Source organism: Meles meles, chromosome 1 (genome assembly GCF_922984935.1).
Source record: "Meles meles chromosome 1, mMelMel3.1 paternal haplotype, whole genome shotgun sequence".
Lineage (NCBI taxonomy): Eukaryota > Metazoa > Chordata > Mammalia > Carnivora > Mustelidae > Meles > Meles meles.
In genome coordinates this window covers 4,912,554-4,940,499 of record NC_060066.1, presented here as the reverse complement: position 1 = coordinate 4,940,499, position 27,946 = coordinate 4,912,554, and the positions used below count along the sequence as shown (strand labels likewise).

The 27,946-nt window shown below is 49.9% G+C and overlaps 1 protein-coding gene across 2 annotated transcripts in view; it reads right to left on the bottom strand.

The window, feature by feature from the left end:
• Window positions 1-18,634: 18,634 nt before the first annotated feature.
• Window positions 18,635-27,946, bottom strand: part of FAM135B (family with sequence similarity 135 member B) — a 278,770-nt gene continuing 269,458 nt past the window's right edge. Inside the window, exons 16-20 of one of the 2 annotated variants that reach the window (XM_045981336.1) lie at window positions 26,396-26,493; window positions 25,007-25,158; window positions 22,759-22,869; window positions 21,350-21,463; window positions 18,635-21,154 (exon numbers count right to left, since the gene is read on the bottom strand). In XM_045981336.1, coding sequence (XP_045837292.1) covers window positions 20,949-21,154; window positions 21,350-21,463; window positions 22,759-22,869; window positions 25,007-25,158; window positions 26,396-26,493 — 681 coding nt within the window. In that variant the 3' untranslated portion in view covers window positions 18,635-20,948. Of the gene's footprint in view, window positions 21,155-21,349; window positions 21,464-22,758; window positions 22,870-25,006; window positions 25,159-26,395; window positions 26,494-27,946 lie in introns of those variants that run through there. The other variant, XR_006815335.1, reaches the window with a different exon arrangement.

Genomic DNA, 27,946 nt, shown 5'->3' with positions numbered 1-27,946 from the left:
ATTTAAAAAATAAAACAAATAAAAAAATATAAAAAAGAAAGAAAAAATATATATATTTAGATGAACTAGTCAAAAAACGTTAAAAAAGAAAAGGGTAAAAGTTTTTAAAAAAATTTAGCAGAAGAAGAAAAAAGAAAAAAGAAAAAAAAATTGAAAAAAGAAAAAAAAATAAAAAATTGAAAAAAGAAAAAAAAATTGAAGTAGCCGCAAGACTAAAGAATCATGGGGAGAAAGCCATGAGTTCCGTGCTTTGCTTTCTCCTCCTCTGGAATTGCTCTGCTGTCTTAGGAATTGAATCTGCTTTCTCCTTGATAGATGAACTTCGTCCTGGCTGGATATTTTGTTGATCTTCTGGGGGAGGGGCCTGTTGTAGTGACTCTCAAGTGTCTTTGCCCGAGGCGGGATTGCACCGCCCTTACCGGCGGCCGGACTAAGTAATCGGCTCGGGTTCGCTTTTGGGAGCTTCTGTTCCCTGAACGCTTTCCGTAGAGTTCCGGAGGACGGGAATGAAAATGGCGGCCTCCCAGTCTCCGGCCCGGAGGAGCCGAGAGCCTGGGGCCCCACTCCTCAGTGCGCCCCCAGAGGACAGCACCCAATCACTCCCATATCCCCAGCCTCTAGCCGCGCTCCGAGCTCACCCAGCCCGCGACCAGTTCAAGGTAACCCCGAGCTGAGAGTTCAGTCTTCGGCTCTGTCTCTGCAGCCGGCTTCTCCGTTCTAATAGCTGCGAGCTCTCCGACACTCCGACACCCCCGATCCTTCTGTGACCCTGCGGGGCCTGGGGCCACGCTGGCCCCGCGTGGGCTTCACCCCGGCTTAGCCCCTGGAGCAATGTCCCTCAGTGGAACAGACTTTTAAAAGTCCTGATTTTGTGCTCCGTTCCTCCGCCGCTTGCCGGGAGCCGGCCCCTCCCCCCGCGGTCTATCTTCCCGTCGTTTTAGATTCACTTCTCCGCCAGTCCTACCTTTCAGAAAGTGGTTGATTTTCTGTTTCTAGAGTTGCTGTTCTTCTTCTCTTCGCTCTCCCGTTGGATTTGTAGGTGTTTGCAATGTTTAGATAAGCTATCGAGCTGATCTCCTGCTACCTGATGTAGTCTCAGGCTGCTACTTCTCCGCCATCTTGACTCCTCAAGTATTTTTTTTTTTTTTTTTTTTACTGCTCAACCTAGGCCTTGCCTCTCAAACCCCAACAGAGAATTGTGTCGGGCACACAGCGGCGGGGTGATGGTATTGGGTCTAGCTACGTCACGTTAGACAGGTCCCCAAGCCTCTGGGGTCTTTTTCCTCCAGCCACAGGATGACTGGAAGAAAGCGCTCAGTGGCCGGCAGCTGCGTCCGCTGGGAAATCCCTGTGCTGGGGGAGATAGAACACTCACTCTCCCGTCTTGGTGGCCCTCCTGAGCTGTGTGACTTTGACAAGTTCCCTCTCTGTGCAGAATCTTGATCTATAAATGGACAAAGAAGAGAATGTGGTGCAGGTGTGCCGGGGTGGTTCCGTTGGTTAAGTGTCTGCCTTCGGCTCAGGTCAGGATCTCAGAGTCCTAGGATGGAGCCCACATCAGTCTCCCTGCTCCAGGGAGAACCTGCTTCTCCCTCTCCCTCTGCCCCACCCCTGCTCCTGAGTGCTTGTGCTCTCTTTCTCTCAAGTAAGTAAAATCTTTGAAAAACAGAGAGAATGTGGATCAGCATGAGGCAGAGCATCCGAAGATTTCCTTCGTGTGTGTATTAGTTTCCCACATGGCACAACAAATCCCTACACACGTAGGGACTCCCACAACATGGATTTAAGGTTTCTGTGGATCAGGAGCTGGGTGTGGCTGCAGTCGTGGGGCTGCGTGGTGTGTGTTCTCCTCTGGAGCCCCACTGCCCTCCTCCAAGCTCACTGCTCACTGGCAGGATACAGCCTTTCGTGGCCATAGGACTGAGGTCCCTGTTCTCTTGAGGGTCAGCAATGCCTGCAGGAACCCCAAGACCCCCGTCATTCTCAACAATGCTCTTGGGTGCAGAGAGCTCCACTCTGAGTTCCAAACACAGCCAGTCCTTCGGGCAGACAGAGCTAGAGGGCTCTTTTTCCTTCTGACCTCTTTCCTCCCGGGAAGATCCCCTGCACCAGAGCCCCAGGAGTGGGGATGAGGACATGTGGTTTCCTGGAGTGACAATCCTACTGTGTGAGTGGGCAGTATGTGTTGGGGGGGGGTGCGTTTCGTGGCAGCTCCTGGTCTTGGCTCCCCCTTTCTCGCTTGCCGCCTTCACACAAGTGAGCTGGGACAGAAGCAAACTGGCACCCACACCCATGGGTTTCTACGCCTGGAGTAGGACTTCTGCACAGAAGTGGGGGCTGGATGGGAGAAGAGAGACCCCATCCCCAGCTTTGCAGGCCTAGAATAGAGTTTCGTATCATAGAACTGATGGGATGGAGACAAGAAAGGTCAGCAGCCTGCCCTTCTGGGCGTAGCCACAGACTGGAAGTTGGGGAGAGGAAGCCCCCCCACGTTCCTGGAGGCGTGTCCCCAGGAGAGAGCTTCCGTCACATGGAACGGAGGAGGAGACAGCAAACCAGACCACGTCTCAAACGCGACAGACGTCCACAGTTCTTACTGAGACATGATACGTTTTCCTGAATGAGCGAGTCTCCATTTCTGTATGCGCTAAGGACCGTTTCCAGAAACTTTCGACCAAGAAGGCTTTCACATTCCCTTCAGTTTGACTGAACTTGGGACCGACTTCCCATCTCTGGGCTCCTGACCTCCCTTCCCTTAGATCTTTTTTTTTTTTTTTTTCCTTGAAGAACATGCAGTTGTAAATTCTGTCTCTGTGCCTTTGAGACGCACATCTTCTTAAAAGCATTTCTGCCAGTTTCATAGCCCAGGAACGTCTTTCTCAGGACCTGGAAACTTCCCTTTGCGGTGTAATCATCAGAGAAGATAGTGACCAGAGTTTAGGAGACTAACTGTTGGGGACACCTCACCCCATGCTCTCACACTACCTCCTGTCCTCACAAAGGGGAAACCTTACTTTCCTTTGGATAAAACCAATCAGCAAACACAGACGGCACAATGTTCTCCGTCCTAGCATCAGTTCAAGTGAGCTCTGGTCTGTCCCTTTTGCAGCAGCGCGGATGGAAGGCTAACTTCCCTGTTTAACTTGCTCCCAGGCAGTTTTTGCTTTGACACTTTGAATGATTGTTTTCTGTCTGATTTTTACCAGTGACAGTGTTGTTGTGCTGGGAAGAGTGTCCACTGAGCTCCCTTCTGGAAGTCCCAGATGCGTCTCCAGCAGCTGTACATGAGACTGAGGCAAGCCCAGGGGAGATAGTGCCCCCCACAATCCTTGGTGCCCACCCAGCGTAGGTTGTCAGCACGTGGCGGGGGAGTGAAGGATAGGGAGCAGTTATGAAGCTCGACCATCCAGGACCTGAGCCGGGTTCTGGAGATTTAACGATGAGCAAAAGAGGCAGAGTTCAGAGCAGGCTGGATCAGGCCAGGTCGTAAGAAATTTAGCTTTTGCCCTAAGAGCAGTGGGGACCCACTGAAGGGTGTTAGACATACCATGTTTGTGTTTTTAAAAGATGAATCTGTGAAATGAGCTTTTTACAAATGCAAGGGCAGATTTTTTTTTTTCCTATGGTGCTCTGAGCCCAATATCCATTTTCAATTACTCTGATTCATTTCTAATTATCGTCCCTTCATCCAAGAGGACAGGCCACTATGGTCCCTGTTGCCACAGATGACTGGAAAAAGGCATGAAGAAGAGAACATGGCCCAAAGCGTTTTCCATTTAATTTATTGGAAAGGTCCAATTAATTTATTGAAAAATATAATATTGGAAAGATTTAAGATAATATGAAACAAGAAAGCAAATATTGGTGTTTAACCTATAAGCCCAGGACTTAATGAGAATTTGTCCAACAACCAGTCTCACAGTAAAGGGGCTCAGAACACCCTCGTGATTGAAATATGAGAGAAAAACCACTCTTTCGTTTTCAACCGTATGAATATATTTAAGGGGCAGGGTAGAGACAAGGACATTTGGGACAGGGAGCTCACAGTGGCAACCCCGTGTCCCACCACAGCATTGCCCACCGATGGAGAAGCAACTGGAGTGAGTGTGCCTTTAGGCTTCATAGGGTCAGGACACACCTCCCACAGACACTCAGGAACTCGGGTGGCCATGGGATCAGCATGGGCCTGGGACAGGACTCCTGGTCACCAGCACCCCGGCCAGAGGGTCACCCTGTGTAGCCTGGAGCAAATGAGGTGCTCTTTCCTCATCTCAATTTTCTTGATTGTTAAGTAAGGTAATTGAACAGTTGCTTTTAAGGGAAACTCTTGGTTCTGAAGGCACTGATGCCTCTGTATCATAAGGAAAGAGGAACTGGGTTCCATGTGGCCAAGACCCCTGGAGCCTAGGAGCACCTTAGCTGATTCTTGGCACTTTTGGAAACACTAGTCAGCAGGTGCCTCCGTCCATGGTCATTCCACTGCTCTCCCAATCCACCACCTGAGAGATGTCAGAACATTTACTTAACATAGAAGACGGACAAGAAAAAGAGAGGTTGAAGTGATTCCAGCAGCGTGGTTTTTAAGAGCATAGACTCTGCTCCCAGATGCCCTGAAGTGGATTCCTGGCACCCTCGCTCCCCAACCAGCTGTGTGTTGCTGGCAAGTTGAACTCTGAGTTTCTGTTTCATCATCAATAAAACGGGAATAATATCCATTCATATTCCATGGAATTTTGAGTTTAAATGGCCTAATGCCTGTGTCTAGTTAGAAAACAGAAACAGAAACAAAAACAAAACCAAGAGAGTAATAAGCAGGTGCCGTAGAAAATTCTACTGCCCATGGGGGCCTGCCCAGCATAGAAGCAAAGTTCTGTGCCATGAGGGTCAGTGGAGGAAAAGTGGAGTATGCCCTCTCAAACCAATGAGCTCACGCACTATCTGTGTCCACTTTAGGTAAGCTAAGTGTCTCTGCACTGGGAGTACCTGAGTCGGCCTTTAAAACAGCACGTGGGCCAACTGGCTGGGAGGCGTTCCCCCAGAATTGCAAGCAGTAAGCTTCCCTCCTGCGACTATGGCCTCCAACTGCTGTTGCCAGGTCAGTCAGCCTCAGGCCATTGTCAGCCAGCCAGACGCTCAGTGAACCACACTGCCTCGCATGCAAGGTATTTGGCAGAATTCTCGGCACAGAATGATATTCATTAGCACAATTAATATCACTTAAAAATACACATGTAAGAAAAATATCACAAACTAGGTTATGGATGTTCTCAGAGATAGGCCAAGTTTCTTGGAAATCCACCTGCTCCAGGGGCCGCCAGCACTGACCCAGCACATGTCACCTTGATGGACGTGCCCTCTTTGGTGAGCACTGGTCTCTACGGTGCAGCGTGTGTTCAACTTTCTGCTTCTCTTTGCGGTGCTCTTTAGAATAATTCAATGCCAAGCATTTGTTTAAGTATTTTATTTATTTATTTGAGAGGCAGAGCTTTAGAGAGAGAGAGAAAACACAAGTTGGGTGGGGGGAGTAAAGGGAGAAACAGATTCCCTGCTGAGCAGTGAGCCCATTATGGGACTTGATCCCAGGACTCTGGAACCATGACCTGGGCTGAAGGTAGATGCTTCACTGACTGAGTCATGCAGGTGTCCAAATAGCAAGCATTTTTTTTTTTTTTTTTGCACAAGCGTGGTTCCTCTGTTGTGCACTGTATGCACGCGCCCCACATCCCCATTCAGAACACTGTCCTGCGGCTCTTCAGGTCTCACCTCCAACAAGCACCGGCCCCAAGCCCTTCCCATTTCTTGTTGCATGGCGGCCGTCATCAGTCCGTGGACATGGACCCCCACACACTTGAGCCTTTGCACAGACCATTTGCTGTGACTGCACCCACCCTCCTCATCCTCCATCTGCAAACCTCTGCATCTTCATTCATGACCCAGACATACCTCACCCTCACTGCGAACTCCCCCACCCTCGGCTGCCCTTGGCGTCATTGATCTTTTAGGCCTCCATGTCCCTAGAGCACATTGTGCATCATATCACCTTAGATTATCTTCGGATCTAAGTTTATCCCTCTACATGAATAATGGGACAGTAAGGAGGAAGCACTAATATTTACAGACTCTCACAGGGGCAAGAGTGTGAGCAATACTTTACATGTGCAAAGATTCTAGAAATGAGCATGAGTGGGGGGTGGCCGTGGAGGGAGTTTAGAAAGTGTCCTTGCAAAGCATAGCAGTCCTAGCCCTGTGGATAGAGCCTGGTTTACCTGGGGTGGAACACAGAGGGATGGGGTCAGGGAAGGGATGACCATATCTCTTTCTTTTACAGCATTATAGGAACATAGAGCTGGTGCCTTTCCTGTCGTGGCTGTAATAGAATGCTGAGCCAAGAGATCTTATTCAGCTCTTGTGTGGCTGGGTTACCCTGAAGTTGTCTTTGAGATTTAAATGACATTTAGTTTAGTTTAGTTTAGTTTGTTTTGTTTTGTTTTGTTTTGTTTTGTTTTGTTTGTTTTTTTGTTTTTTGTTTTTAATGGGGGAGAAAATAGAGGTGTGAGGGAGTTAGTTTAGGGGGATGAATTTTCCTTAATTTAAACACTTGTTTCAGTGGAAAAGAGAATGGTACAAGTTGCCTGTACGAGCTAAGGTCCAGGAAGGAGAGAGGAGGGAACTGCTTCAGGCAGGACATTTGTCCCCTGAGCCAGGCTGAGCTCCTGTGGAGAAGGCTGCCCCTCTGTCCCACCCATGCTCTGGCATCTTGGGAGCAGCTAGACTGAGAAGACTTGGCTCCTTATCTGGCTCTCATGGGGGTCAGACCAGCAGGGGCCTCAGAGAGATAACTGGAGAACAAGGACAAGGTCGTGGGGCCAAGAAGAGGTGACCTGGTTTCCTTGCAGTCTTCGGAAGTATGTGCATTATGCAGGTTACTGCTGCTGTCCGACAGACGAGGAACTAGAAACTTAGAAAGGCCGATCCATGCTTTACTTCTCATTGACATGTCCAGTGGCCACTCCTTCTAGAAGTTTCCAATCTGCAGGAGGGGAGCCAAACTCTCAATAATATAAGCATGCATTAATAATATTATTAATTATTTTAGCAATAATATTTATAAATAATCAGTAATGTTATTATATGACAAGATGTGCCCTCAGAGAGAGGCCAAAAAAAAAAAAAAAAAAAAAAAAAACAAGGAAAGGAGAGGAAAATAATTCCATTTCTGGGCCTTGGGGAAGTTTCTGTAGAAGGCGCTAATATGAATACCATGTTTCCTCATTTATTATGTTAGCTCTCATTGTCAGCTTCCTCTGTAGGAGGAGAGCTTCACGGAGGCAGGCATCTTGCCGGCTTTGGCACACGATTCCCTCAGGGGCTTGAAACAGAGCCTGGAACGTTGTTGGTTTCAATAAAAAGTAGTGAAATCGGAGCATGACTGGCCCTTGCCATCCGCCCAAGGATTTCTTTTGCCCTGCAAGAGGCAGAAGGTTTTTCTGAAATGAAAGTAGCAAACGCAATCTTTCAGGGGGAAATTGGGGCACCCTTGTTGGAGAAGGCAACTTTCTAGCTCATCACTGAACAGTTCGTTGGATCAGTTAGGAGAGCAGCCTATCTTTACACGGATGTCTTTTCCTGGCTCCGTGCCTGAGCCCCGCATGCCTCAATCATGTGTGAATCGAACTGGGATAAATTCACTGGGTTAATCCTAGCCCCAGATCCTAAAAAGTCATGCTGCCCTCCCTGATGCTAGCTTCCTGACTTCTGTGTTCCTTTCTTGTTCCCAAAATAAATTCCATCCTTCCTTCTTCTCGCTCAGATTCTAAGGCAGCTTGTGCAGCCAGGAGTGGAACCTCCAAGTCTCAGCAGACTCCCCATTTGCTGATCTCTGGGTGCCCTCTGCAGGCTGTGTAGATCTGTCTCTGCCTCCGGCCAGCCTCCGGCCAGTGTGTGAGATGAGCCAGGGGCGGGGGAGGGGGGGTCTTCCCATAGCCTTAGCTGGGCTATTTCCCCCATGGAGGGGAGGGAAATAATAGGAAAATGCTGGAGAGAACCCAGGTGCTGGGGGACACAGTTCGTGAAAGGCACCCAGAGAGGCAGTCACCAAAAGAGCTGCAGCTTGGGCCTCGGTTAGCCCAAGGTTAGGTGTTCAAATGCTCATTTATTCGTTCATTCATTCACTCATCACATTTTTTTTTATTAAAGCTGCACCATGTGCCCGGGTAATGGGAATCAGAAGTTGGAAGCAGGACAGAAAGCAAAAAGGAATTCCTCCTTCATGGAACTGACATTTCAGTGAGGAAAGACAATAAATAAGATAAATACGGAAGACAGGTAGCACCTTTGATGGTGCATAAGTGCCCAGGGGAAAATGCGGGGCAGGAAGTGGACCGTGCAGGGTCTGGATGCGGATCAGGTGAACAGGGAAAGCATCACCAACAGGGCGACTTTGCTGCAAAGGCCAGAGGGAAGGGAAGGAGCGGGACGTAGAAGGAGTGAGCGGCCAGGGCACGACCTCGGGCAGTGTGTCAGTTGGTGTCCGGGAGCAACAGCAAAGCAGTCCGTGAGCCTGGACAGGAGGGAACAAGCCTCGAAGGAGGAGGTGTGCAGGGGCGGGAAGCAGATAGGCAGCAGAACCACAAGGGGCCAGATGTAGCGAGGTCTCATGGGTTACTATGAGGAGGAGACAAAGCCCTGGAGAGACCAATTCCAAGTCCCAGTGTGAACCCAAGGGTGTTGCTTAACTGGTCTCCCCAGCCGTGAGACATGAACAGTAACACGGGCTCAGAGGGTTAGGAAAGTGCCCGGTCTGCTGTCTGAAACCCAGGGGGTGTCTGGTGAATGCCCTTGTCCTGGCTTCCCATGCACATCACCCCATAGTCACATTTGTACAGGACTAAGGATCTCTGAAATTGAAGCCTGGGGCATGTGGAGAAATTGGCTCAAACTGTCTCCCACTTTTGTGTCCCATTAATCCCGCATCTGGGTGCCCTCCTCCCTCCCCCTCAAGATTCACTGCTGTCGTCCTCCCCACTAGGTGCTTTTCCCAGACAGCAGCCTTCCCCATAACAGTTTCTTCAGCTATATCTCACTGAAATGTGATGGAAAGTACAAGTAGACCCGGGAGGGGAGACCAGGGAAGGAGTGTTGTGCGTTGTATTTGTCAGTGACATAATTCTGGTCAAACACTTGAACTCTGTACCTTAGCATCTGCATCCCTCTAGTCCTGCCTTGTGGAGCCTGGTGAAGGTCCCGTAGGAGAGCATTAGCCCCATGAAGTCTGTGATCACCCTCTCCCAACACATTCAGGTTCCAGGAAATTTTCAAATGTTTGCATAAAATCAGAGCTGGATGGAAGGCTTGCCATCATCACTGATGATCATGGACACAGAGGGTGAATTTCATAAGCCTCCCGGAGTCCTGGTTTCTTTCTGCTTAATTTGGAGCCAATCCCGTCTGCTCTCCCTATTGCACGGACTTGACTGGAACCACAGATGTAAAGAACATGTAAAAACACACAGAACATAAACTTGGGAAGAGTATGTTTTTGAACTCAGTCACATGTGTTTGAACTTCCTTCCTCCAGGGGTCCTGACCTTTGCTTGGTTGCGGAATCCTCAGTGCTGCCTGGGAATCCCAAGACCCTGGTTTCCTCTCCTGACCCCACAGAGACTGGAGTTAGGGACCCACAGCAGGTGCAGGGGCGGGTCACCTTGCTGTACTCTCCGTGTACAGCAACCTCCCATTAGTGCCCCATTCATGGTAACGCAGCCTCAGCAGGTGGTTTCCTTTCCTACTGTGAAGGCCTGATGCTCACTCCATTCTCCAGTTCGGGCTCCAGAGATACCCTTATGGGTCAGGCTCATTTTCTCCACACCTGTACTGGCTGTGTGCCGGTCTGAGGAAGCTCTGTCCTTGCTCCTTCATCCATCCCCGGCCCCATGAGTTGCGGCCGGTGGCGTAGGGTCAGGTGGTGTGGACACTGGGCCACACCAACCACAGAACTGCCCAGAGGCCTCCTTTCTGGCAGGAGCTGTAGTCAGGGGTGGTCCCTACTGGAACCAAGTCTTGGGCACGGGACTCATCATGGACAACATGGCCCTTCAGGGTTGGCAGGAAACAATGGACCCTTCCTCTGACAGCGTCCTCTAGATGGCTCAACCAAGCTCCATGCCGAGACTGAGAATATGTCACTCCAGAGACATCATGAATGAGCAGCTCTGATTGTTAGAAAGTCCAAGTAATCGGGGGGCCTGGAATATAGGGATGAAGACCCCAGGGTCCCATTCACTGAATGACCCTCCCATTCCCGGACCCCATCCTCCCAGGGGTCCATTTGGAGTTCCCTCCCTGCTCTGTTTGGACAACCCGGGATATCCTAGGGCCTCCCTACAGGGCGGATCCCAGCAATAACCACCATGCCCCAGATGTCCTCTCAACACACGGAGAAAGAATCCCTTCAGCCCTAAATACATTCCCCAGTGAGTGGCCACTGAGCATCCCATAAACACAAGGTCCTGGTGAAAGAAAGCCAAAGGAGTTTATTACTGTTGCTGTTGATCATTTATACACATCACAAGCTACACAAAATGCCAACCAAAGAGCAGATGTAGAAAAATAGTAGAATCGTATTGGCACTATCAATTGGTTATTCCTATCATTGTTCTGCAGACAGTGCGCGAGGCTGTGCGGAAGGTGGTGATCTTCGTACACAGATATTGTCACCAGAAGAGAGATACATTGGGAATTCACAGTGGCATCAAGCTGTACATTCAAGTTCTTTTTCAGAGAAAGGGACCATGCGAAAGACTCTGCCTCTCTCCACTGTCTACAATGTAGAAGGTCACGTTTGAAAATCAAAGAAGACAGGGATAAAATGAAATAAATTCTGGAACCCTGTGCCGTCTGATAATGGACACAAGCCACCGGCTAGCTCTCGGGGTCAGATCTGAGTGTGCAGTGCTGGCAGGCACCTACCGCCGTGCCTTTTATTTATTTGATCATCTACGTGGGTCTGTCAATTTGAAAAGAAGTAAGTGAGGCTAGTCATGGGGCAGCCGATGACTGTGGAGGACAGACAAGTAATACATCTCTCAAGTGTGTGGTGTTTAGAGACTGCTCTGCAATTGGCCACATTCAGCTCCTCCTTTTGGAACTTTCCTAACTTGACGCTGATCTGGAAAGGGTAGTCCCAACAATGCTTTCCTGCCTGAAGGGCATGTCTGGCATCACTGTGGGCTCTCCCCTGGGCTGGTTTTGCTTCCAGACCCTGCAGGGATGTCCACACCTGATGCCAGGGTGATTGGTTTTCAGCGGCACTGGGATGATGATATTCTCAATGTTTCCTACCTATTCTCTTGACTCATTATTTTATGTATGTGAACATCCTTCTACTTGTGTGGGTATCCAAGCCCTCAACTAGATTATAGATCCTCGAAGGCAGGGTCCTGTGTGATAAATTTCTGTGGCCACTCATGCTTCGCATAGACCCGGGCAGAGACTAAAAACACCTTTGAAAAAGGAATGCATTCAAGAATAAGTTACAGAAATTGAGGAAGGAAGCTAAAATCACAGACTTTCATATTAAGATACATACAGACAAGACAGTTGGTAGAAAAAGTGAGGTGCTCTTTTTTGAAGAAAAATAATAATAATAATAAACAAGCAAAGACATACACGTACGCATAGTGATTGGATGTAGCTGGACGGTTATTTAACTTTCTCGAATGAGAAGCATGAAGCAGCGTGTTTTTCCCATATGCAATAAGTTTAACCTTGGGCTAAAAGACATTTCAAGATATCTTTTCAGTTCCATGCAATAAAAAGATTCTGAATGACATTTACAGAATTCAAACTTCCATACGTCTTAAAGGAGATATTGTTCTTGGCTGTGTGTCACGTCCCTGCCTTTTCTTAACTCTCAATGACTATACCTTAAGCAAGAAAACAGCTTTACTCCATAGATCATCCAAATATACACTAAATTGAGCTGAAAAACTCCAGTTCAGTGGCACCTGGAATCACAATAGAACATTCTGAATGCTGGAAGCTTAAGCCTGAAGTTTCATACAAGGTGATCCCCCTCAAGTCATCATGTACAAATCTTTTTGAAGATAAATCTCTTAATTTATTACAAAGAAAATTCCCTATACTCAAGTTTTTGCCATAAAGTACTCCTAGGTTACCACCCCCCAAATTTTAAAACACTTGCTCTACACAGGCACTGTCTTTTTCCCTTTTTCATCTCTGCAAACTCCCAGCTACCTCTCAAAGTACATTCAAATCTATTTCACAGTTAAGGAAACGTGACACTATCCCCATTGGTTTCAGAACACACCCTGGAGATGTCATGGTTCTTCCCATTTAAACACCTACCAGTATGATCTCTGATCTCATGAAACTACTTCCCTCTGGCAGACTCAGAAGGCTAGAGGGGAAACATCGACCAAGGTCAAACCCTTCCTGCATCACAATCAGCTATAGTGGAGAAGAACGTGTGAGCTTTCAAAGAGGAACTGACCCTCCCAGAAAATACTTACTATACCCAACTCTGTTCCAGGCAATGGGGAGAGCAGCAGGGAACACGGATCACGTACACACGGTTTCTGCTCTACAGAAACTACATGTGCGCATGTGGGAGACTTAGAGGACACTTACAACTTTCTTACAGTGAGAAAGGCCTGGTTCCTGGAACCCTAAGAAGACTTGTCTCTGGTGGCACGACAGGGAGCCAGACTCATCCTGAGCCACAATGTATGGTCCATGAAACATTTAGTGAGTGCTCAAAGCCCACGGCACAGGGGACAGATTCCTGGATGGATGTTCCAATGTGGGAGCAGCAGAAAGAGGCAGGAGGTGTACTAGAAGCTGTCTAGAGCAGTGTGCAAGGGGAGGCAGCATGGTTGGTGGAAATGGCGTTGGGCTAGCAGGACTCAGAGAGCCTAGAGACACCGTGACTGGGGCGTGTAGACGGCCAGCCAGCTGCCAGACCGTGCTTCCTGAGCATGTTTCAAAAACCACCTTTGTCATGGAATCTGCCATCTGGATGCTGATTATGAAGGTGTCTCTCGCTTAGCAATGTGTTATACTAGAAAGCTCACGAGATGGTGGTTTGGATGATGAAGACAGCCTGGCGTGGATTTGAACAAGATGTGTGACTTTCATGACTTACGAGCTTCTCTAGATTGGAGGAATCATAGCCTAATGGATAAAATGGAGGCTTGGGATCAAGCCCTGACTCCACTTTTGTGGACCTGTGTGACCTTCATCAAGTTACTTGCCTTGTACCCGCATCGTTTGTATGCTGTGTGGCTTTTTTTTTTTTTTTCAAAGATGTATTTATATATTTGAAGGTGGAGGAGAGAGAGCAGGCCTGTGTGAGTTGGGGGAGGGGCAAAGGGAGAGGTAGAACCTCAACCAGACTCTGTGAGCCAGGAGCCTGATGCGGGACTCGAGTTCACGGCCCTGAGATCACAACCTGAGCCACCCTCAAGAGTCCGACTCCTAACCTACTGAGCCACCCAGGCGCCCCTGTTGTGCAGCTTCTAAAGATGAAATTAAATCTTACACGCCCAAGACCTCGCCAAATGAAGCCAAGAATTGCATGCTGTTTCTATTCCCTTGTTCCTTCTTTGGTTAAAAAAGAGGCAAATGAGAGCTGAGGTTTGCCTCCACAAGCTCTGAATCCATGATGAACCATGAAGGATTGAGTCTGAGGACTGTTTCAAAGCCAAATAATCATAACCCCTTCCATGAAATGGAAACAAAAACACATTCTGTACTTTGCAAAGAGGGGGGAAGCAACCTGTTTTGGAGATTAACAAAGCAGAACCCAGCAGCATCCACGCATTCCCATTTGGTCCAGAAGTCCAGTTCTGCATACTGGGGACATTCCTCCATGGGACAGAAGGCCCTGAGGTCCCAGTCTCTAAAATTAAAATTGGGGTACAGAGTGGAGCCCCCTGAAAGGAGAGCGTATTTCCAACATTCCACATGAAAAGACGTGGGGAGGGCTCAGCTTTACTTACGAAAGTCTCTGATGGTGCTTTCTACTGAGACATCTGTAGCGTTATGTGTCATGCTGAGGTACCATGGATAAAGCCAGACAAGGGTAAAGAAAAAGTAACAGAACTAAAAATACATAAACCAGTACAATAAAAGGAATGGAGGACACAGAAGGACCTGTAAGGTCACTGCAGTGCACTCCTGTTTTGTGACATGAGAACAGAGCCCCCTGTGCTCTAGCAGCGGCTGGAAGAGCAAAGCTCAAGAAGCCCATCATCAGACAGAATCTGGATTAAACAGGCGTCGTTCCTCTGACGAAGCTGAGGTCCCGTGGATTTCATTTCACAACTAACAGTTAAAAATAACACATTAAACAGTATTATCCTTCCAGATCCTTTCAGTGTTTAGGATTATGTGATTTATGTTACGAACTCTTTAGCACAGGACCAAGCACAAAATAGGTGTTCAATAAAGTGTGGGAAGAATAACCAAATGAAAAAAATAAAATAAAAATAAAAGGAAACAAAGACATGAAGGTGGTCCAGATCTTAGCATATGGTGCTTGGCTCTATCCCTTAAAGACTGACACATGTCCTCCCTAAGGGTGCTGGGACAGATAGCTTGTAAGAATAATGCGAGCACTAGCAACGGCAATCAGACAACAAAGAGAAATAAAAGGTATCCAAATTGGCAAGGAAGAAGTCAAACTCTCTCTCTTCGCAGATGACATGATTCTTTATATGGAAAACCCCAAAGACTCCACCCCCAAACTACTAGAACTCATACAGCAATTCAGTAACGTGGCAGGATACAAAGTCAATGTACAGAAATCAGTGGCTTTCTTATACACCAACAATGAAAATGCAGAAAGGGAAATTAGAGAATCGATTCCATTTACTATAGCACCAAGAACCATAAGATACCTGGGCATAAACCTAACCAAAGAAGTAAAGGACCTGTACTCGAGGAACTACAGAACACTCATGAAAGAAATTGAAGAAGACACAAAAAGATGGAAGACTGTTCCATGCTCTTGGATTGGAAGAATAAACATTGTTAAAATGTCTATACTGCCTAGAGCAATCTATACTTTTAATGCCATTCCGATCAAAATTCCACCGATATTTTTCAAAGAGCTGGAGCAAATAATCCTAAAATTTGTATGGAGCCAGAAGAGACCCCGAATTGCTAAGGAAATGTTGAAAAACAAAAACAAAACTGGCGGCATCACGTTACCCGATTTCAAGCTTTACTACAAAGCTGTGATCACCAAGACAGCGTGGTACTGGCATAAAAACAGACACATAGACCAGTGGAACAGAGTGGAGAGCCCAGATATGGACCCTCAACTCTATGGTGAAATAATCTTTGACAAAACAGGAAAAAATATTCAATGGAAAAAAGACAGTCTCTTCAATAAATGGTGCTGGGAAAACTGGACAGCGATATGTAGAAGAATGAAACTCGATCATTCTCTTACACCGTACACAAAGATAAACTCGAAATGGATAAAAGACCTCAACGTGAGACAGGAATCTATCAGAATCCTAGAGGAGAACATAGGCAGTAACCTCTTCGATATCAGCCACAGCAACTTCTTTCAAGATATGTCTCCAAAGGCCAAGGAAACAAAAGCAAAAATGAACTTTTGGGACTTCATCAAGATCAAAAGCTTCTGCACAGCAAAGGAAACAGTCAACAAAACAAAGAGGCAACCCACAGAATGGGAGAAGATATTTGCAAATGACAGTACAGACAAAAGGTTGATATCCAGGATCTATAAAGAACTTCTCAAACTCAACACACACAAAACAGATAATCATATCAAAAAATGGGCAGAAGATATGAACAGACACTTCCCCAATGAAGACATACAAATGGCTATCAGATACATGAAAAAATGTTCATCATCACTAGCCATCAGGGAGATTCAAATTAAAACCACATTGAGATACCACCTGACACCAGTTAGAATGGCCAAAATTAGCAAGACAGGAAACAACGTGTGTTGGAGAGGATGTGGAGAAAGGGGAACCCTCTTACACTGTTGGTGGGAATGCAAGTTAGTGCAGCCACTTTGGAGAACAGTGTGGAGATACCTGAAGAAATTAAGAATAGAGCTTCCCTATGACCCTGCAATTGCACTGCTGGGTATTTACCCCAAAGATACAGATGTAGTGAAAAGAAGGGCCATTTGTACCCCAATGTTTATTGCAGCAATGGCTACGGTCGCCAAACTGTGGAAAGAACCAAGATGCCCTTCAACGGATGAATGGATAAGGAAGATGTGGTCCATAGACACAATGGAGTATTATGCCTCCATCAGAAAGGACGAATACCCAACTTTTGTAGCAACATGGACGGGACTGGAAGAAATTATGCTGAGCGAAATAAGTCAAGCAGAGAGAGTCAAGTATCATATGGTCTCACTTATTTGTGGAGCATAACAAATAACATGGAGGACATGGGGAGATGGAGAGGAGAGGGAGTTGAGGGAAACTAGAAGGGGAGATGAACCATGAGAGACTATGGACTCTGAAAAACAACCAGAGGGTTATGAAGGGGCGGCAGGGGGGTGGGGGGGGTGGGAGGTTGAGGAACCAGGTGGTGGGTAATAGGGAGGGCACGTACTGCATGGAGCACTGGGTGTGATGCCAAAACAATGAACACTGTTATGCTGTAAATAAACAAATAAAAATTAAAAAAAAATAAAAAAAAAGAATAATGCGAGCAAGCACAAATCTTCCTCTATGTGTCATCGCCATGCTTTTTACACAACCTGTGCAACTGTACACAGCCTCCCTGGTTATTGCCGATGCTCAGAAGTATATTCTATGAAACCCAAACACACCACAAGGCAAAAGAGAACTGACAATTGCGTTGAGGGGCTTGCAAATACCGAAGAGCAGACTTTCAACTCAATAGACGTGTCTTGGAGAGGGGCTACGGTCTCACACAAATGAGGGCTCACTGACTACTCTGTCCTGTCCTAGCACTTTTACATGGTTTTATTCTTCACAGGATAACCTGGGTCACAGGCTACCATGTCTAGTTTGTTTTGTTCCTTTCCATTCGCACACTGTGCTGGAACCCCCAAACCCCAAGGGCTCCTCTGTGGCTCCTTCCAAACCTGGCCTTTGCCATCTTACCATGCGTGTGACTTTTGTGCTCCCTTCCCCTCTCATGCACTCTCCATCAGGTGGACTGCTGTGTTTCTGTCTGCCTGCTGGCTCTGGCTCTGGGACTGAGCCCCGGCTCATGGCCAGCTGTGTGGGAACATCCGTGTCTGCACGGGGGACTGTAGCTCTGAGCATGCTACTTCAGCGTGCGAGGGTTGCAGACCGCCCAGCTCTCAGCGGAGGACCAGCTCCTCGCCCACATACACACGATCAAGAGAAGTAGTGAGGTCACCCCAAACACCCCTGTAGGCATCTCACCCAATGGCTTCCATGCACAGAAAGAAAAATAGTAACAATCAAGCTAACTGCAATGATTTTAACCAAAGGGCCATTCCCTCTTTATGGCTGTGTATACGATGCTGTTTGCTCCAGCTTTTCTCTGTGAGAAGCCAGAAGGACACGTGTATGGTGTCGCTGGAAGTGAGTGAGGGTGGGCACGTGTGGCCCCGGGCTTCCCACAAGATGGAGAGTCAGGTCTGTCCTACGAGCTAACCTAGGAGAAGGATGTGAACGCAGGGGATTGGCAGAGCCCTGCTTCTCAGAGGACACTCCCCTACTGGTGTGAAGGATGGGACGCCCCTCCTGAAAGAGAAGAGAGTCCTGCATGGCGGCTGACCCCTCACACCTCTGCCCTGTTCCTCTGGACCCCAGCACGGACTCCATGCCGGAGATCTGGCTCTCCCTCCTCAAGCCTCTTAGTCATTCTGTTCCCTGTCTGGGGTTCCCTGCCATCCACTTTCACCAGGTAAACCCTGACTCAGCCCTGGGCATAGATGTCCTGTCTTGCAGAGGCTTCTCCTGACCCCACGCATCTGCAGAGCGGGCTGGGTGTCCCTCCTCTGAGCACACTCTGATCCCTACCCCTGGGTGGTGCCAACCTCCTTCACCTTCCCATTTGACCAGACTGTGAGCTGCTCAGTCTGACCTATACATCCTGGCACAGTGGGCCCTCCATACAGATTTGCTGAATGAATGAATGAATGAATGAATGAATGAATGAATGAACTTCCTCGCCAAAGCCCTCCTTCAGCACAAGGCTGCCTCTCCTTTGGGCTCTTTGAGGGCAGGCATGTGCCTTGGATCCCTGTGTTCCCACCCAGCATGACAGGAAGTTGCTCGGCAAACACCGGTGGACCATGGGTGCCAGCAAGAGCCTCCCCTCTCTCCAGCTGCCACCCGGGCTCAGAGCACTCCAGCGCCTTCAACCTGCCATCGAGGTATGAGTTTGACCCCCAGGGGACTTTTTGTTCCCAGCTACTTCTTGGCTGTATTTGGCTTGTGAACAGCAGATTCCAGTGAATCTTAGGAGGACCAGTCATTACTCTAACTACTTTGAGAAACTGAAGCAACCATAAAGACAAAAACCAAAAATGATACTAAGAATGAAAACATACTAGACCATTATCTTGACAGGCATTTTGTTTATAATTTTTATAATATATAATATAATGTCCCTGTTTTACATTATATATATTTATGTATGTATATATATATATATATATTAGATATCTATATACTTCATTAGAAAGAGACATAAAAAAGCCTTTTCAAATGAGGCATGACACGCAACACTGGACACTCTTATTTACAGTATAGATATGTACTTTCTACACAATAGAATAGATGCTCAGAGGCCAGAGAGGGTTTACAAAGACAGCAGATCACCCCTGTAAAAAAAGGGGTGCACCATGCAGCTGGACGTTTATTGCCATGAGTTCTCACTATGTCCAGACAGCATATTGAAGTTAAAAATGGCATCTGGGTACTGGGAAAGACGATGGTCATTGGACTCACCCTGGCTGCGGAACCACGCTACACAGTCTTGCGAGTGACCAGGGAATGACACACTTTGCTGATGGGTATTGGAAACACAAAATGAAATGCTCCCATCGGAGGGGCAGGGCTCCTCACGGGCCCTAAAGGAGAACCTGCTACAAACGTATGGACCAGCACAGAGCCTGAACACACGTCTAGACCAGGAAACACAGCCACGTGGGCTCTACTGTAGGAACTGATTCCGCCTCCGTTATCCTGCGGTTTGGTGCTGTTCTTGAAGAACCCAGTCTCTGTCCAGCAGGAACTTGAAAAATACCCACAGAACTTACTGATCCCATACAGGTGAAGCCTCAGATGTAACAAGAGCTCACAGGAGACCCCCAGGGGAACACTTGCTCCACTGTCTTGGAGTCTGCCTTCGTGGCTCATTCAAATCTACCTCTCCGCCTTCTTTCATGAGAAACCTACAGGTCTCTGTCCTACAAAGCTGCCTTCCAGGACTGGTTTCTTGTGGTCTGCTTGTGTTTGGCAAAGTCACACTGTTAACATGGGAGGACTACAATTCTCAGGTGAGCCAAGACTTACTGGGTTTTAGGACCACGGCACTGGCGACCGAAGGTCACGGTCCAGGCGCCAGGACCAGGAATCTGGTCTCAGAGGATTTTCTGAAACACATGAGAAGGGGGTTTTGCAGAAACAGGAGCTTCTGCTTCTGGAAGATGGGTCTCCTGTGTTAGTCATCCCTCCTGTCCTGGTCCGTGCCTTCGTTCATGTGACCAGGTGATTCTCCAGGCTTCCTTTAGGCCAAGAGTAGACTCAGTCTTTGGGACACTTGAAGCTGGGTCCTTGATTGGGCTGATGTCCTCCTCTCTAATCTCACTGCTGTCCCTGCTATTTAGTGTTGTTATTTTTTTTTTAATCAATGGTGACCTCTCCTAGCCCTTTATTTTCCTAAGGCAAGAAGACATTTCTAGTGAAATATATCCAGCACCTTCTTCGAGCTCCCCTGAGGTTTCATCCAGCACTCCTCCATTTAGACGTCTGTCCTTCCACAGAGAGGAAAAGCCACTGGCCATGTTAATGGTTGTGTTTGTATCTGTATTTTTTTTTTTTTTTGCAATTGCATCAAATGCTAACATAGCATTTCTTTGGAAGAATATCAGCAGGAGCTTCATGCCTGTCCGTCCATCTCAGTGTCTCCCTCTGCTACGCTTAATCTGAGTCCGTTTTCCCCGACTACAGACAGAGATGGAAGCTTTCACAAAAATAATCTGTGGGCTCTGCAGAGACAGTCTGGAGGGGCAGGTGAGCAGCAGAGCTCACCGTCTTTCCTCCAGCAGCTTTTCTCCGTAACAAGCCTGCATTTTCCAAGAGCATCGCCTTTCTGCCTCCGTACCTTACGTCACCCCACCCGCTGCTGTCCATGAACTAGGACTCAAGTTCGTAAAGCTTTCCTTTGCCCCTGGTGGTGGAGACATGGGAGAATGACCGTGTGGGCATCACGCTGTCTTGAACGAGTGGCACGTTGGAATCGATTACGGGTTGTATCTACAGGAATATACGCCCCACTTCCGCACGGAAGTTCACCTGAGTTCTGAAATGCTTGTATGCATGGAATTTAATCAGAATGGTAAAGCTATGAGCTAGGAACATACCGGGCAGATCTAGGGAGACTGGAGCGGACTCGGTGAGCCAGCGGAGGGAGAAAAAGGTGGGCTCACCAACTCCGAGGATTCTGTTTCTTTATTTTGTTATATTTCTCTTAGAAAGCATCTCGAAAGACTCTCCAGGAGCCTGGACAGGTTCGGGAAACCTCTTGTCAGGTGAGACTACCTTGACGGGTTCAGCTTTCCCAAATCTCCAAGATGGAAGCACCTGGAACAGCCAGTCCACACCCCACCCTCCTGGCCTCGGGGCCCTGCAGTGGCCGAGGGCTGCGAGGGACGTCCCAGCTAGAGCGTTCAGGGGTCGCAAAGCCTCCACGGGCCTCCCCGGCCGCTACTTGAAGTAGCTGAGCCCCGCCACCAGGAAGAACTTCTCCAGGAAGAGCTCAGAGTCCAGCACGGCGATATGGGCGGCCCGGCCGATCAGGGCATTGGCAGTGTTGGGCAGCGCGTGGAACACGTTGTGCCGGACCAGGGTGCAGTCCTTGGCATCCACCAGGGGACGCAGGAGGTTGTCGATCATCTCCGCATACACCGGCCCTGGGGGAGGGAGGAACAAGTGACCCGGGGCGGAAGGGGGCCACGGGATCCCGAGGAGAGCCCGGGGTGTGCAGCACAGACCGTCCCGTGTGCCCTCATAGGCACTGGTCAGCTCACAGAATGTGCTTTTTAAAATCAGAAAGTCGGGAAAAACAATAATAATAATAATAATAATAATAATAAAATGCAGCTTACCTGTGTGTCTGTCTTTGAGGGCAGTTTTACACATTTCGATCCTGGCTGAATGAAACGGCACGTAGCGATCTTGGGGAGAAGCCACCAGCACGACGTTTTTGAAATACTGCAGACCTGCAAGGAGCCAAGAGGGTGCCTGTTGCCGGGTCCCCCCAGGACTCCCCCTGCTGTGCACACACAGAGCACAGAGAGGGGGAGGGCGGGAAGACCCGCCGGCTGAGACACTGGGCCCAGCTCGGCAGCGTCTGGTCTCAGAGAACAGGTGCTGCTGTGCTCTCTCTGCTTCTCTACAGGGGGAGGGGAGCAGCACGCAGGGAACAAAGGGGGCTTTCTGGGGGAGCAGCACTAAGGAGCCCATAAGGAATGAAGAGAGGAATCTGCTCCTCCTTCTCCACAATGGGGACGGCTCCTGACTGCAGGGCTCCTCCTGTCCCCGCTGGACGATAGCGGCCTGCAGATGGAGACAGAGGGGCTAGATGGCATGGCATGTTCCTGTGTCCTCAGACCCAGCCCAGGCCTGCAGACAGACCCTGCAGAGTGCTCCCCAGGCCCTCTGCCGGCACGGCCCTCATCCCGTGCCCCTGCACCGCGGTGGGACCTCCAGCGTCCCAAGACCACCTGCAGGGGTCCAGCCTGCCTCTGAGACAGGGCCATGAAGCCCAGCCCCTCGCCCTACTCTGCGGGGTCGCCCCAGCTCCCGAGCTCTCTGTGGCGACCACACTGCCCTCCGGCTTTCCCTCCGCTCGATCCCCCTCCCACCTCTCCCCCTGGGGGGATCCTGAAAGCTCAACTCTGCACAGAGATGCACTGGGTAAGGACTCGCCTGGGGTCTCACATTCAGAGAGGGGCCAGCGGGGGAGGTGTTCACCAGGTGTTGGAGAGGGTGACGTGGGACAGAGGCTCGACACTCAGACCACCGCTGCCCTCTGCTCGTCCCCACAACACAGGCAGGGTCTCCAACACCTGTGTGCCCTTCCAATCACAGTGTGGGTGAAGGCGTGACTTCATCCCTGCCTGGGAAGGACCCCTGCTTCCCCCTGTACTATTAGCTTAAGTGGCCAGGGCTCAGCGGCTCTTTATGTGGGTGGCTCTGTGCCTGGGGAGGCACCATGACTAGGCACATAGACCCAGGACGTGTGATCAGGGCATCGAAAGTTTGTCGGGAAATAGAGGCTACAGCATGTGTGTGAATGACCTCCACGCACACCCTGGGGCATCCGAGATGCCCTTCTTGGGAGTGGCTGAGTTCGTGGGCAGCTGGCGGCCTCCCTTGTTTGCTGAAGATTCTGTGCACGCAGTACCTCCTGACTCTACCCTTCCCTGTGTACATCGGCGCAGGGGAGGAGCGTTTGGGTCTCAGGGCGGGACCTCCAGCTTACACCGGCGACCGCCGTGGAGGAGGCACTCACCTGTTTTCTGGCTTAGTTGGTAGAGGAAACATTTGCGCAGATCAGCATTATCCCTGAAGGTCAGCTGCAGAAGGGACCCGGATTTCTTTAATTTCTGCATGAGCCACAAGCCTAGAAAGACCGAAATGAAACAGAACAAAAATCAATAATGAAACCTAGAGAGAGATCAACACGGGGGGAGAGAGCAACGTGAAACTGTGATTTTTAGCTAATTTTAAAATGAGAGAGTAGTAGGCACTTTGGCAAATTTTGGGGAAGTCAGAGGAAAATTCTTACGTATTTGTGGCAGGGATAGAAAATCATCCTGCAAAACGATACAGCGACGAGGGTCAGGAGTGTGGCACGTCGTGCCCTTTGGTGCATTTGACCTCCTCCCACAAATCTGAAGAAGCATCCCAAGTACGACACCGTGCGGATGCGTGCTCCTTACAGGTGCCGCAGCACAGAAAGAACCCGAAAGCACCTTCCACTTCAGAGTCCGCCCCAGACCCTGGTTATGCCAGCACCAACGCTGACGGGCGTCGTGTTCCCACGACAAAATGAGTGTGACAAAAATGCAAGGAAATGAATACGATGCGGTTCTTTTCATCACATTGCAAGATCATAAATATGAAAAAGTTAGATGTGGTTTCAATCATGCTTCTGTCCAACGATGGCTTCCCTGGTTTGTGAGGACAGAGAGAAGGGCAAAGGGACAGCCTTCCATGTGTTACGGTTAACGCTTCAGTTAATGTCCTTCAAATAACACAAAGGCAGACAAACAGACCTGACCTGCTCCATGGGGAAGGCAAGCAGCGCAGTGACCCTCAGTGTCCCCCAGCACTGCAGGAGGCTGGGAGATGGGTGGGGCGTGGGAGCATACTGAGGTGGCCCAGAGGCCACCTAATGGGTTGTGGGCAATCGGGGACCGTTGAAGGAGTATGGTAGGAGCATGATTTAAGAAACCCGATGCCTTCCTTGGGCTGACATCTGCCAGCCGTGGGGCTCCTATGGGCACAGCATATCATTGTGAGGCCCTCCATCATCAGGCTTTGGCTGAGAGTTTCATGGTCACCTCTTGTCCCTCTAGCTCAGCCTGTATTCCTGTCACAAAGAGCCACCTGTCGCCTGCTTCCGTGTTATTATACATTACTATTTTCTGCTGCACAAAAAGCTTGTCCCACCGTTCACTGCCTTGGAAATTCTTCTCATTGTCCAAGATGCATTGAGCCTTGCTCCTTTACTGTCCACGGTGTCCCTAAGCTGTTAGAGGAAACCCGGAGAGCCTCAAAGCTGCGGGCTACGTCATGCCATTCTGGCAAGAAGTGTAGAATCTGGCTATGATCGGCCTCTCATACGTTTTAGTCAACTTGCTTCCTTCTCCTGCTTCATCCTCAACAATTCTGATAGATACACACACACACTCACAGACACATACTATACATATTTTTAGACATGCATATGCACACATACACAGGGAGATCAGTAATGCATCCATAATACACACAAGCAGACATACATACACACAATAGCTCCATTTTCAAAATAAGGAAACTAAGGGACTCGTTTGTGGCTCAGTTGCTAAGCATCTGCCTTCGGCTCAGGTCATGAACCCAGGGTCCTGGGATCGAGCCCTGCGTCGGGGGTCCCTGTTCGGCAGGGAGACTACTTCTCCTTCTCTCAGTCCCCCTTCTTGTGTCCCCTCTCTTTCTCTGTGTCTCTCTCTGTCAAATAAAAAAATAAAATCCTTTGGGGGGGGAACCTTAAAAAAAAAAGGAAACTAAGTCACACAGAGATGAAAATGTCTTGGCCAGAGTCATCCCCAAGTGTCTGGGTCAGAACTCAGCCACAGGCTTGCAGTGGCAGCGACATGGTTCAGAGCCCTTTGCCACAGGCTGAGTGGAGGAGCCCCCCGGAAGCAGGAAGTGGAGGGCCTCCCCGGACACTGAATCTGCCCCCGGGGCTCGCACCTCCGGCCTCCAGGCTATGAGGATACATGTCTGTGGTCTGTAAGCCATGCAGTCCGTGGCAATTCATTACAGCAGCCCGAGCAGACCGAGACACCCCTGCTCCCCCCTCCCCACTCCTGTGCCCACTTGGTCCTGTCCAGCCAGGAGCCCAGGGCATCACCTTTCTGTTCACAGATGAGATCTCAGAGCCTCCAAAGCCACCAGATTCCGTCCAGAAGAGCCTCCCCTGGGCTCCCATCTCCCCCCGCCCCGAGTGGACTGTGAGGAGGGACGGGCTTGGCGGAATCTCACCTGCTCACCTGTACTAACCAGCGTGCTGTTGTTGTACAGGGTCCCCAGGTGAGGCCCAGATAGCGACAGGAACGTGTGGAGTTTGTTGAGGTAATACCGGAACCGGGGCCGCGTGAGGACAGACCGGATGATGATGTTGCCAAGGGAGTGGCCGATGAAGCTGTTGGGACAGAACCGCACGTGAGTGCGGCCGTGGTGGGGGGTGGGGGGACAGCTGCTGTGCTGGAGGCTGAGGGGTCCCGCCATCCCCCACCCCGACTCGGGGGCTCTGGCTGCCAGCCCACCCTCCCTGGGCTTCCAGCCTCTGGCCACAGTGCGCTTGGGATAGGGAACTCAGGCACGAGGCCTCTGCTGCCCAGTGTGGTCCGAAGAGAAGTGCGGGCATGTGGCTGGGCTCCATTAGGAAATGAGCCCCGTCCGTGCTCTGTGTCTTGTCTCCGGCTGCCGGGGGGCCCTGGCCATTCACAGGATGGAACCCCACTTCCTTGGCCTGGCTGATGAGGCTGCTCAGGACCTTACTTCTGACTCACTCTGTGATTTGATGCATCTCCCATCATCATTCCAAGCGTATGGAGTCGCCCACTGCTGGCCCGCGCCCTTGGTCACCCCTCCCGCACCCCAGCTCCAGTCACACTGCGACTCACACATCTGCGGACGCAACACGGCATAATTTTCGAACTGAATACCTGTCTATGGCAACCCTATCCCATGAGAGGTCCATGGCTCTGCTCACAGTGAGCCCAGAACAGGCCGAGAAAGGAAATGAATGTTTGCAAATGAAATGGCTTTACCCAGATTTCCGCCCCATCTCTATAAGCCTCTGCTTTCTCATTTGTGAAATAAAGAACAGATATTTTATCTCTGGGCTCTCAAAGGACTGGTGCACGTGGACCCACCACTGTGTCCACAGACTGTAAGCAGGGAGAAAACACAAGCCATTGACCCTTGCCTCAACCAGGAAACGTTTCGGCCAAGCTCATTTCGGAGGGGAAGGACCGAACGAGTGTGGACTGAGGCCTCCCATGGGGCAGGCAACGCAGTCCGCTACTCCCCACCCGATGCCAGGGCTCATCCCACCTAGCAGGCAGGGAAATGGAGGCTCAGAGGTTTAGAAAGCCTGAGACAGGTTGCACGGGAGAGTCAGTCCTCGGACATGTGAGTGTTAGAACAGCAGTTCCAACCTAGAATTGTGTCGGCATCCAGGTCCCTTTCTGCCGAGCTGGGAAATGCCCCTGCTCCCCCACTCACTTCTGCTCTGAAAGTCGTCTACTTCAGTAAGCCACAGTTGGCTTACGAAGGCGGCAGACAGAAGGCAGCGTGCCGAACTTGTCTACGGCCGACACCCAGAAATGCCTCCCCCTTTCCCCCAGCATTAACTACCTGTGGTTTCCGTTTACCTAATTCGGGATATGGAGAGGTTGTACAACTGGATGTGCTGAATGATTTCATCCAACAACCGATCCGTCATGGTATCAAAATCTGCAAACGTGTCCGTCTGGAAGGAGAGAGAGGGGCCGGGTGTCGGGTGGGGTCACGGCAAGGCCAGGCTCTGCGGGAGTCCGTCTTCTTCCCTGGTGCCGCATTCTGGGAGCGCGCCTAAGCCTGACGTCGGGGTAACAGGTGGGGTTTCAGCACCAAGGACAGGGCCCCTAGACTGGGGCTCTCAGGAAGAGACTCAGGATGCCAGGGGACCCTCAGTCAGGAGGCTGGCTGGAAACAGATGGGAGAAGCCGGCGGACAACAGCAGGCACACCGTACCGACGGACGCATCATTAGTCCCCAGGGACTGCATCTGCCTGCTGGCCTCATGGTACCAGGAGGAACCAGGCTCTAAGGTGAGCCTGTGCCCCCCCCCAGGACTCACACACAAACCCGCCTGGCCCCGGAACCCGGCTTTCTTCCCAGCACAGCCTTGGGACTGCGCTACCAGGCCATGTCTAGAGCAAGGTCTGAAGCCCTCCGAAGTGACTCAGCAGGGACGGTCCGAGGATGCAGAGAAAAGGAAGAGGAGAAATGGCGGACATGACTATTAAAACCTGAAAGGGCAGACATGAGGAAGACACACTAGATCGGTGGCCAAACTTTTGGAACCTGGTGGGCACCACAGGAAGAGAGACTTGAGGCCAACACAAAACACACTTTGTCATCACTGGAGCTGTCCTTCAGTGTCGTGGGCTACGTGGAACTGTGCTGAGCGCCAAGCCACAAAGGTGGATGAGGGGTTTCGGGAGTGTTTGTCAGGCGAATGGCGAGGGGGCCTGTGGTGCCTTGTCACCTGCCACTCTATGGCCCTGGAGGCACTGCGGGAATGGAGCATTCTGGTCACTTTTTCAGTGTCTATGGAGTAAGAGAGCCCCATGCTCGCCGGCCCGCGGGCGAGCTCTCCTGCCCACGGGACCTGTGCCTGGGGCTGCTCTTCCCACTGGGAGCCTGTCCCCTCCCGAGTCCTGCAGCCTGCTCCACACCAGCGTCAGGCTTAAACTGCTTACAACACGCTGCTGTGTTCGTGACGCTCCAGCTCTCAGGCCCCGTCTCCTCGGCTACCTACTGTGAATTGCCCATGAATCATTGAATCAACAGTAGTAATTATAGGACCTGTGTTGACCGTGATGAGCAACATTCTGGAAGACACAGTAGGCTTTAAAATGGTGCCAGGAACTGCCCAGCCAGGGTGATTTTAAAAGGATGTAGCGGAAATCCACATGTCTATGAGGTTTACAACTTTTAGGCAGTAATGACAGGTTGTGGGACATAATCCTTCCTGAGTGACCGGCCCCTGCCCGCCCACCAGCTCACTCCTTCTGTCTGGACCGGGTCCAGTAGTCCCTATGGAACCCCACAGAAATCCCTCTGCCACCGGGGCTGCATCACAGGGGCTGGGTTAGCCTGTGACAGTCCCCTGTCACAGACACCTGAATCATGCGTGATCCCAGCTGCCATCTGCCCAA